This window comes from Erpetoichthys calabaricus, chromosome 2 (genome assembly GCF_900747795.2).
Source record: "Erpetoichthys calabaricus chromosome 2, fErpCal1.3, whole genome shotgun sequence".
NCBI classification, from domain to species: domain Eukaryota; kingdom Metazoa; phylum Chordata; class Cladistia; order Polypteriformes; family Polypteridae; genus Erpetoichthys; species Erpetoichthys calabaricus.
Genome location: NC_041395.2, coordinates 336,580,682 through 336,592,849, shown reverse-complemented (window position 1 = coordinate 336,592,849; position 12,168 = coordinate 336,580,682). Strand labels below are relative to the sequence as shown.

The following is a 12,168-nucleotide window of genomic DNA, read 5'->3' as shown; positions in this document are numbered from 1 at the left end:
ACCCAGCAAGACATGGAATCGTTTAAATCAAGTATCATTACATCTTCCTTTCTTAAAGAGAAGTAAGGCAGTACTTATAAGCTTACATATATATATATATATATATATATAGACATACATACATATATATATATCTATATCAATATATATATATATATATATCTATATCTATGTATGTATATCTATATATATCTAAATCTATATATATATATATATATATATATATATATATATATATATATATATATATATCTAAATCCCGCGAAGTACTGCTTTTAAATTTTTATGAAGAAGAAAAGCTTTTTAAATTGAGGGAAAATATCCCAATAGCAATTTGTTAAGGATCTGTTTTTTTGTGAAGCAGCCTTAACACAGCTTTTCCGCTGTTTTATAAACGAACGCCATATAAGGTCTTCCTTTTTCCTTGCTTCGCCAAGGAAAGAGCCTTTTTATTAAATGCAAGGGTTCTTCGCTTTTTTTTTTTGTTTGTTTATTACGATTGTTATAGTTCTGTTTGTATACGACGTTGTCAGTTCAGCACTCAGGTTGTAATATGACTAAGCTGTGCAAGCTTAATGTTAAGAATGCAACGTATAGTTGTACATGAGAAAAGCAATCTTGCCTCAAATCAATGGCAAACTTTTGTAGGTCTATGAACTTAATTTAAAGTTTAGGTTTACACGGTGCTTTCTTTCCGAAGTACCTGCACTTATGAATATGTCTGTATGCGTCAGTCGCTCAAATCCCCGCACTTCGCACCGGCGAATTACTGCTTTTAAAATTTTATTAAGAAGAAAAGAAAACCTTTTAAAATTGAGGGAAAATATACCAATAACAGTTTGTTAAGGATCTGTTTTTTTGTGAAGCTGCGTTCACTCGAGTGATCATTTCGAGATGACTTGCTGGCTAACCATAAGCGTTACCTGGTAGGTAACCACCCATACAATCAGATTGTGAATCAGACTACGAATGCCGTGAATGTAATTACCCCGATCTACATGCTGTCAAATAAACGAACCACATGCCGTGGCGCAATTTTAGGGGCTTAGCCTCTAGCGCTGACGTCCGAGGTTCGATTCCCGTAAGGGAGTGAAGTGAGCGCTGCTTTTAAAGTACTGCTGTTAAATTTTTATTAAGAAGAAATGAAAACCTTTTTAAATTAAGTCTTAAAAAGAGCTGTAAAGATATTGACAATAAGCTACGCAAACCCACCAAGACATGCAATCGTTTAAATCAAAGCGCGATTCGAAAAACACCATCCCATAATATTAGTTAACGATTAACACATTTCTATATGTATTGTAAGCATACAATACAACTGATAATATGTTGCGCTTATTTATCTGGTGTACTGACATTTTTGCACGTTTAACGGCTGAAATCTAACGTGGTTTGTGCCCTTCAGAATGAAAAGAGTTTGCATTTACCTTTTTAATAAAAGGCGAGCTTTTAAGCCTGAGAAATCACCCCGTAAATGCGCACGTTTAATTGCACATGTGTTAATATGTATGCTTACACAGTATTAAAAGACACTCAACAAGTACACAGTATTAAAAGACAGTCAACAATTAACGTCATTTACCTTCGTTCCCGCGTTTGACTTGTGCTGTAAATCTCTTCCTCGTTTTCAGTTCCAGTGATTACGTAGGAGGCGTAATACGTGATGACGCGATACGTGACTCCGCCTCCTCCATTAGAGTATATGGACAAAAAAACAGGTTCCAGTTATGACCATTACACGTAGAATTTCGAAATGAAACCTGCCTAACTTTTGTAAGTAAGCTGTAAGGAATGAGACCGCCAAATTTCAGCCTTCTACCTACACGGGAAGTTGGAGAATTAGTGATGAATGAGTCAGTGAAACAAGTTCCAGTTATGACCATTACGCGTAGAATTTCGAAATAAAACCTGCCTAACTTTTGTAAGTAAGCTGTAAGGAATGAGCCTGCCAAATTTCAGACTTCTACCTACACGGGAAGTTGGAGAATTAGTGATGAGTCAGTCAGTCAAACAGGTTCCAGTTATGACCGTTACACGTAGAATTTCGAAATAAAACCTGCCTAACTTTTGTAAGTAAGCTGTAAGGAATGAGCCTGCCAAATTTCAGACTTCTACCTACACGGGAAGTTGGAGAATTAGTGATGAGTGAGTCAGTCAGTCAGTCAGTCAGTCAGTGAGTCAGTGAGGGCTTTGCCTTTTATTAGTATAGATAACACCCAGTAGACATTTTGATATTGCAAAATCTTTAATTAGATGTTCAGATAGTACACTGATAATTTAAAAATCTCTTGAGATTACACTAAGGACATGACAGTAAATACCAACATCTGAGTTAGAAGACAGGAGAAGGACACTTCGAAGACAACATCATTCAAACACATGGAATCAAAATAAAGAAGAGGAGTTTAACAGCCTGCTTTACTTCTGTTGCCGATACTCTCTTGACACATTGGGACCAGAGTGCTGTACGTATTTTCACTGTTTCTAATCTAACGTAGCAAACATAACATTATGAGACCCACGTAATCCACTTTGAAGGGCACAGTGGAGCAAAGCCTATGCCAATAGTATCAGGCACAAGTGTGCCAGTCCATTGCTGGTTCCACTCAAATTCACATGAGATGACCATGTTGATGACTAACTGACCACCAATGCACATCTTTAGAATGTGGGAGGAAAACTCAAAGAGAACTTCACCTGAGGGGTTTGAACCCAAGATGATGGTTCCAGGAAGCACCAGTGCAGCACCTCACCCAATCTGTAGACATGATAGCTAAATCAGAGCTATGGCATTAAGAAAACACCCTAAACAGAATGAGCTGAAATTAAACATGAAGAAATAAGTGTGATGGTTATTTACTGTCTGTGTTTGATTTCTTTCAGACTGATTAAAAAGAAAAATCAAATTTAACGTTAATTTAAAAACCAGACCCTGATTTCAATTCAGTTATCACCACATCTGTTTATAGTGAAGCTGAGAGCGCCTTTTCACTCTTATTTCTCCTCAGAAATCTGCTGCATTGAGATGCCATTGTCAAGATATTCAAAAACCAGATGAAGGAAGGCTTTCATATCTGACCACCTTTGACATTTTCGCCTTGAAAACCAGGGCACCAGCAAAAATGGCCACTCCTACAATCAATGCCACTGCCACAACCACAGTATTCAGATTCAGATTCTGCCCTAAATCTGTGATGAAAAAATAGGAAAGGAAAAAAATGTTACTTAATATAATGTACTGAATACAAAGATAGACTTATTATTTTATATACTTAATGTCCATAGTCATCAACGTCCCAAGACACTTCCCAAAAAATATTATAGAGGGGGTCCAATCAGTACTGGGACTGCTGAACAGAGGGGTTGCCACAAAAGAGGACTATATAATTGGTGTTTCAGTGTTCATGTGCATGTCTGGCAAACACCACTAGGGGGCAGTGTTTGTCTTTTTCAGAAGAGGTAGCTAAAGAGTAATAACTTCCATCCATCCATTTTCCAACCCGCTGAATCCGAACACAGGGTCACGGGGGTCTGCTGGAGCCAATCCCAGCCAACACAGGGCACAAGGCAGGAACCAATCCCAGGCAGGGTGCCAACCCACCGCAGGACACACACAAACACACCCACACACCAAGCACACACTAGGGCCAATTTAGAATCAGCAATCCACCTAACCTGCATGTCTTTGGACTGTGGGAGGAAACCGGAGCGCCCGGAGGAAACCCACGCAGACACGGGGAGAACATGCAAACTCCACGCAGGGAGGACCCAGGAAGCGAACCCAGGTCCCCAGATCTCCCAACTGCGAGGCAGCAGCGCTACCCACTGCGCCAACTTAAGGGAAATAAATTTAGGAAAATGAAAATGGAGAACAAAAGGTAACTTATTAGACTGTCCCCAACTTGTGAAATGTTAACTAGAGAAGCGTCTAGGCCAGGAATTCTTAAGCTGATGTCCCTGGACACCTTGGGGGTCTATGGATGGTTTCAGAGGGTCCGTGAAAGTCAGATAAAAATTAACATTTATATTCACTATACAGCCTGGTACTGTTGATTCAGAGTAGATGTAGTAGTAGTAGTAATGGTAGTAGAAAACATAGTAGTAGTAGATCTGCTTTAATTTGCACAAAAGGATTGTGTTTCATAGTTATAATGAGTGGCAATGACTTTTTGCATAAAAAGGAGTGTTTTTTTTTAGATTGTTTACTTTAAACTATGAGACAATCAAATCTCGATAAATAAAGTACATAATATTCATTGCATGCAAAGTTGTGTTTATGTTTATATTTCTAGGGAAGGGGGTCCATAGCTTTTATCAGATTCTTAAAGTGCTCTGTGACTCAAAAAGGTCTATGCTATATGTACACCTGCCATACACAGGAGAGGACAAACTTTCTGCCCATTTAAAGGGAATCAGATGCTGAACATTATATAATACACTGGTTCTCAAACTGTGGGGCGGAACCCCTAGGGGGGCGCGAAGTAACAAAAAAGGGGATGCGAAGATCTGAAAAAAAGAAAACAAGAATCGAAAATATGAAATATACATCGATTGAAACCAAAACAAATTAACTTAAACTACATTCTGATACTACAAAAATAAATACAGAGTTAGATAAATGTCGATAAAAGTTAAGTAGGTATAATAAAATATGCATCTATGATATATCATTAATTAAAAAAGAACAAATTGATATTAATGGGCTCCTTTCAAAAAAACCTTAGGGGGGCGCGATTAAAACTGTTATGAAAATTCGGGTCGCAAATACTTAAAGGTTGAGAAATGCTGATATAATAAACAGAGTTCACAAGATGGAGCTCCTCAAGGATGAAGGGGGTCCATAGCTTTTATCAGATTCTTAAAGTGCTCTGTGACTCAAAAAGGTCTATGCTATATGTAAACCTGCCATACACAGGAGAGGACAAACTTTCTGCCCATTTAAAGGGAATCAGATGCTGAACATTACATAATAAACAGAGTTCACAAGATGGAGCTCCTCAAGGATGAGCTCATGGCTTACAGGGCACATTGCTAACCCAAAAAAGCAGTCCCAGGGATTTGACCAAAAGAAACCAAACTTTGGGTATAAGTCAGCCACCTCAGAGGACGGTTGAGTTCAGAGCCACAACATTAATCGTGACTTGGATTAAATTGGCATAAGTAGTACAAAGACTGAGTGATTTAGGTAATAATGGAAGGACTTTGGAAATATACAGCTGTGGAAGTGGGCAGCCAACCCAGGGTGTAAACAGGACATTGGCTGTTTATTTAAGCCTAGAAAGGCAGCATAGAGTGTTTATTTGTCCTTGTTTACCTTAAATTGTGCTCACTCCATGCATTCAGACCTATCATTGTTTTATTTTTATTTTTTTAATAAATCTACTATTTTTGGGTCCTTAAATTCCACAAATATACAATGGTTTTGATATTTATACAAGGTAATGATAACCAGGTGCCATTGTTTGACACTGATTTATCGTACAGTTTGGCTTATAATCCAAAGGTTTAGCAATAATGATATATGCAAATATTATGAAATTCACTATGCTAATGGAACTTCTAAACGATTGATATCATTTTACAACATATTAATTTTACTTTAAAATGTTTGCTCTTGCGTATTGTGACTTACATTAAGTAAACCTTAATATTCAGAGACAGTACTCCTTGTACTCCTCCACATGTCACAGCACATAAGAAATGATTTCTGTAAACAGCTTTGTAGTAGTGCTCACTTAGAAAGGCGCTATATAAAAAGATAGGGGTTTAACCACTCTACCCAAGTGTGAGGCGACCTCAAGGCAGGTATAGAATATGACAGGCCTTGGATGTGTTGAAAAGCCTGGATAACCTGGGAATCTGCAGGAGGTGCAGTAGTTGTAATGAAATTTTATGGGAAGTATTTGTGTCCAGTATTGTTTGTTTCCTGGACATTCATCAAAAGGAATGGAGTTCAAAAAAGAAAAAGAAAAAAATGAATCTTTTAAGTGACTTTCACTGCACCCTACATGTCAGGCTTCTTGTCTGCCTTCCCTTTGTTACCCTTGCTTGTCTCATATGATGTAAACAAGACAACAATAAATACTATTTATGACAGTCAAGCTAGTTTTTAAGTGAAACTGCATAAAAACATTCACAGACACATATACAATAATCTCCTTTTGGCTGCTCCCATTAGCGGTCGCCACAGTGGATCATCTGTTTCCATCTCTTCGTGTCCTCTGCATCTTGCTCTGTCACACCCATCACCTTCATGTCCTCTTTCACCACAACCATAAACCTTCTCTTAGGCCTTCCTTTTTTCATCTTGCCTGGTAGCTCTGTCCTTAACATCCCAAAATAACCAGCATCTCTAATCTGCACATGTCCAAACCAACACAATCTCGCCTCTCAGACTTTGTCTCCAAACCGTCCCACCTGAGTTGACCCTCTAATGTTCTCATTTCTAATCCTGTCCATCCTTGTCACACCCAATGCAAATCTTAACATGTTTAACTCTGCCACCTGCAGCTCTGTCTACTGTTTTTCTGTCAGTGCAACCATCTCCAACCCATATAACATAGCTGGTCTCACTACCATCTTCTAGACCTTCCCTTTCACGCCTATTGGTACCCGTGTGTCACAAATCACTCCTGACACTCTTCACCACCCATTCCACCCTGCCTGCACTCTCTTCTTCTCCTCTCTTCCACACTCCCTGTTACTCTGTACTGTTGATCCCAAGTATTTAAACTCATCCACCTTTGCCAACTCTGCTCCTTCCACCCTCACCATTCCACTGACCTCCCTCTCATTTACACACAAGTATTCTTTGTTGATCCTACTGACCTTCATTTCTCTCCTCTCTAGAGCATATCTCCACCTCTCCAGGGTTTCCTCAACCTGCTCACTACTCTTACTACAGATCACAGTGTCATCAGCAAACATCATAGTCCACGGGGACTCCTGTCTAATCTCATCTGTCAACCTGTCCATCACCATTGCAAATAAGAAAGGGCTCAGAGCCAATCCCTGATGAAATCCCACCTCCACATTGAATGCATCCGTCACTCCTACCGCAGACCTCACCACTGTCACACTTCCTCGTACATATCATTTACAACTCTTAAGTACTTCTCTGCCACTCCCAAGTTCCTCATACAATACCACAGCTCCTCTTGAGGCACCCTGTCATGTGCTTTTTCCAGGTCCACAAAGACCCAACGCATCTCCTTCTGGCCTTCTCTATACTTCTCTAAAAAAAAAAGGACCTCAAACGAAATTCGTATTGCTGACCACATATTTATCTGGGAAAGTTTTACAACGGATTGCCCTTCCTGACATAACCCTCCCCATTTATCCAGCTTTGGACTGGCAATAAGAAAAACAATGGTTTACGGAACCCCTGTGGCTGGGTGACACATATACAATAATAGCTTCCATTATTATTACTGAATTAAATTATTATTGTGAATTTCCCCTTGTGATTAATAAAGTATCTATCTATCTATCTATCTATCTATCTATCTATCTATCTATCTATCTATCTATCTATCTATCTATCTATCTATCTATCTATCAAGAAATGTTCTTCTTAATGGTTGCCAAAATGACAAAAGTAAGTCAGTCTGTGACAAAGTAAAAAGAGATTCACTGAAAGCAATTCTTCACTAACTTAGACCCAAAAAATAGATTCAGCCTTACTGTTATCGTATTGAGTCTTCCCAGCAAGGTAGAGGGGTCCTTGGGAAATGAAGTGTTTCTGGCTCTCCAAAGACGTCGACCTCCTCTTCCTTTTTGTGGCCTGTGGGCTGTCAATGCAGCCCTGAGAGCATCGGGTGTCTGGACTGTCAGCGTCACACAGAATGACACTACAGGTGATGAACACCTAAAAGCAGAACAACAATATAAACATTTGATAGAATCAACAAGCAGATAAAATTATTATATTTGGAAGTATGAGTGAATGTGTGCTCATCACTTACCTGGGGGTAACCTCCAATAAAACTGTAGGCTTCCAGTCCAAAGTTAAATTGAGTCTGATTGGTGGGAAAGATCATTACAGTATCATCTTTACCACACCTAGAAGAGACACAATTCAATGTATAAATCAATTGTTCAATTAGACAGAACATTCTAGCACCAAGTGAGAAATGTGTCGGTGGTTTCACATTTATATTAGATTAGCTATGTAAGCCCATGCTGTAAAAAGCCCGGGCTCCTAGAAACCACAGACTCTTGCACTTCAATCAATCAATCGCATTGGTTTGCACATTAGCAGCTAAGTGAGGCTCTCTTTCCTTGGTGGTTTCATTTTGCCAACGTGCTTTCCTCCGTTGTCTATCAGTGGCTAAACAAGTTTCGTTGTCCTCAGAGATTTCATTTTTTTCCAATATGCTCGCCTCGCTTGTGTATTAGCGAGTTTCTCTTTACTCGGCAGTTTCACTTTGGCGACACAGTCGATTTCTTTGAGCTTCATGCTGTTCCCTTGCATTTTCTGGCCGGACAGACAGACACACACACTTTGATGCGTCAAGGTTTATATATAAGATAACAATCTTGAATCACATGGATGATATGGGGAAACCTCTCTTAGTTCCATTTTATTTTCATTTTTTCTTAGGCTTCATTTGAATGAAGTTATACAGAACACATATCTTATCAGTTCACTTTGAACAGCTATTAATCCACTTTTAGGGTGAGTGTTGGGTATAAGAGGGGAGCAAAAAATGGACAGGGCAGCAGTCTATCGCAGGACATACTTACTCACGCACTTGGCCCCGATAGTGGGTAATATTAACACGATACACGCATCTTTAGGTTCTGAGAGGGAAAACTGGAGATCATGTAAATACACAGGTAGACCTTAAACAGAACCCAGTGTCCTTCTACACCACAGAACTAGATAGATAGATAGATAGATAGATAGATAGATAGATAGATAGATAGATAGATAGATAGATAGATAGATAGATAGATAGATAGATAGATAGATAGATAGATAGATAGATAGATAGATAGATAGATAGATAGATAGATAGATAGATAGATAGATAGATAGATAGATAGATAATCTATTAATCCCAAGGGGAAATTCACATACTCCAGCAGCAGCATACTGATAAGGAAACAATATTAAATTAAAGACTGATAAAAAATGCAGGTAAAACAGACAATAACTTTGTATAATGTTAACGTTTACCTCCCCGGGTGGAATTGAAGAGTCGCATAGTGTAGGGGAGGAACGATTTCCTCATTCTGTCAGTGGAGCAGGACATTGACAGCAGTCTGTCGCTGGAGCTGCTCCTCTGTCTGGAGATGACACTGTTTAGTGGATGCAGTGGATGCTCCATGATTGACAGGAGTCTGCTCAGCGCCCGTCGCTCTGCCACGGATGTCAAACTGTCCAGCTCCATGCCTACAATAGAGCCTGCCTTCCTCACCAGTTTGTTCAGGTGTGAGGCGTCCTCCTTCCTTATGCCTCCCCAGCTCACCACTGTGTAGAAGAGGGCGCTCGCGACAACTGTCTGATAGAACATCTGCAATATCTTATTGCAGATGTTGAAGGACGCCAGCCTTCTAAGGAAGTATAGTCGGTTCTGTCTTCTCTTGCACAGAGCATCAGTATTGGCAGTCCAGTCCAATTTATCATCCAGCTGCAGTCCCAGGTATTTATAGGTCTGCACCCTCTACACACAGTCACCTCTGATAATCACGGGGTCCGTGAGGGGCCTGGGTCTCCTAAAATCCACCACCAGCTCCTTGGTTTTGCTGGTGTTCATTTGTAGGTGGTTTGAGTTGCACCATTTAACAAAGTCCTTGATTAGGTCCCTATACTCCTCCTCCTGCCCACTCCTGATGCAGCCCACAATAGCATGAATAGATAATGACTGACTAATGGTGCAGTGCAGGAGATCAGACCCACAAATACATCTGAACAGTATCACACCTTAGTATATGTGGACAATGAATGTGGAATCATTTTTGGATGATTAGACATTGAACAATGAATACTGTATATATGTTGTTATTACTTCTATGTAGTTAAATTTCAAGCATTATTAGGATTTAGAATGAAGCTCAAAAATATCTGAGAATTGAAATCTCTGACAATTTAAAGGGCAACCAAGAAACTCACCTAAAGATAAGGGCCTAATCTGTACCATTAAACACTTTTAAACATGTAAATGTGATTTACCCATTTGAAATGATGTCATAATAGATGGAGTCATTGGGGTCATCATGAGGCATACTCCGGCATGTGTCGACAAACAGCTTGATGTTCTCCAGTGATGAATCCACACTGATGCCCATGTACAACATCTGCCCGAGTTCCACCTTAAGTGGGTACTCGCTCAGGTCGATGATGCTTGTGAAGTCGCTGCTGTCATAAAACTCAAACAAAAAGGTGAAGGTCCCAAAGCCAGCTTCATAGAATTTGTAGTCAGCCTTGTGAGGGCTAAATGAAGCAGACACTTGACCCGTATTTGGATAAGCACAACTGAAGGGAATCTCCACCTGGTTTGCTCTGCTTATAATTTGATTAGGATAATCAAAACTTGAAATTTCATTCTGGAAAATTATGGCAGTGCCATTATCCTGAAAAAGAAATTACGAGTAAAAGTATTAACTATTATACTGGGGATGTTAAAAAAAGTCAAACCAGATAAAACATACAAAGCACAGACATAACTATCATGTTTCAAAAGGTCATTTACTTTCACATTGATTGGTTGTCCTCCATCATGTGACTGTCATATGAACAAAAAACAGAAATACAACAGGCAGAAATGGAAAGGACCCTCAATCAGGCAAAGGAAAGACTAAGAGCAGGGTCACGTTTAAAAAGAAATCATGTCATTTAAGTTTATTTATGTCCAGAGACAGTATGATTACTGCCCTGTTCTCTCCTTTTCCCACGTTTTGTCAAAGAGCCCCCCATTTTATTGTTTGTTGCCATGAAACATTGCTCAAGCTTACTTCTTTTTATGGGAGAAGAAGGAAGTTTAAAAGATTACTATGAGTAAGTACCTCGATCAGGAGATGAAAACCAAAGTGGCAAAGTTAAAGAATAGTCGTAAGAGCATCAATGTCCAAACTAAAGGAAATGTGAAAGTCAAGTTGTCTAAGTGGAACCTTATCGGTAGTGGATGGTTCTACTCCAAATTGCTACATCCCCCCTCTGAGCAGACATTGTCTTGTGGTTTATCTCTATCAGGACAGTGATCATGGACAAGCTCCCTGTCCTGTGGGAAGAAGAAATGGAGGCAGGTTTTGAAAGGAAGAAGGAGAAGTAGAAGGAGTTGGCAGAAGTGTGCATGGAGGGTAGAAGATATGTGTTCTACTCTGTAGAAGTCAACAGCAGAGGTTTCATTGCAATATTCCACCAACGATTTCTGAATGTTGTTGGAATTACCGATTCCATGTAAAAGAAAGTGGTCAAACAACTGGAAGAAGAGGCAAATAAAAGGAGTTTCTGGCTTTGGCTCAGAAGAAGTGACACACAATTGAAAGAGCAAGGAAACTAAGGCTGGCTGTAGGGAGTAGTAGGAAGACATCAATATCACTGCCCCACCATCCTGAGATGTTTAAAGGGGTGAAACATCAAGGAAGGGTGGCTCTTGGCAGATAACCCTGCACTCAGCCTTTCGACACTGGCAGGTTGCTCCAGAAAGCAATGCCTAGAAGGCAATGACTTACCTGTGCTTCCATCTATAACAATAAGGCCCTCAAATAAAAATTAAAAGTGAAGATAAACGCAAAGTATTGTAATAGGAATTTTATCCAGAGATACCAATTGTTGCCATATTTATACCAGATGGTAAGTGGCATCTTAGTTGCTTCAATCACAAACACATGACCCAGCTGGAATGGTGTTGCAGAAAATAACACAAACAGAGAGATAAAATAAATCAAACTGGTTGAGAAGAGTCTGAAAATGAATTGGGACTATAAGGTAAAATTCTGATGGCCTTCGAGAATGTTATAGACCTGGATTTGATCTCCAATGCAGCCTTCTTTACCTGTTAGGAATGAACTGGTGTCCCACTTGTTGAAAACATTTACCCCTTTGAATAGAAAAGTAAATGACTGATATGCATATCAGGTACCAAGAAACAGAGATTGTTTCTAGTTGACTTAAAAAGAAAATTGTCACATGTAGTAGGGTTCTAACACTAAGTGCAAAAC

At 39.4% G+C, this 12,168-nt stretch overlaps 1 protein-coding gene across 2 annotated transcripts in view; it reads right to left on the bottom strand.

Annotated features, from left to right (window-relative positions):
- LOC114647352 (uncharacterized) overlaps positions 1-12,168 on the bottom strand; it is a 110,748-nt gene that overhangs the window by 37,166 nt on the left and 61,414 nt on the right. The window contains exons 10-13 of one of the 2 annotated variants that reach the window (XM_028796053.2): positions 10,178-10,578; positions 7,965-8,061; positions 7,684-7,867; positions 2,292-3,189 (exon numbers count right to left, since the gene is read on the bottom strand). In XM_028796053.2, coding sequence (XP_028651886.1) covers positions 3,044-3,189; positions 7,684-7,867; positions 7,965-8,061; positions 10,178-10,578 — 828 coding nt within the window. In that variant the 3' untranslated portion in view covers positions 2,292-3,043. Of the gene's footprint in view, positions 1-2,291; positions 3,190-7,683; positions 7,868-7,964; positions 8,062-10,177; positions 10,579-12,168 lie in introns of those variants that run through there. The other variant, XM_051923461.1, reaches the window with a different exon arrangement.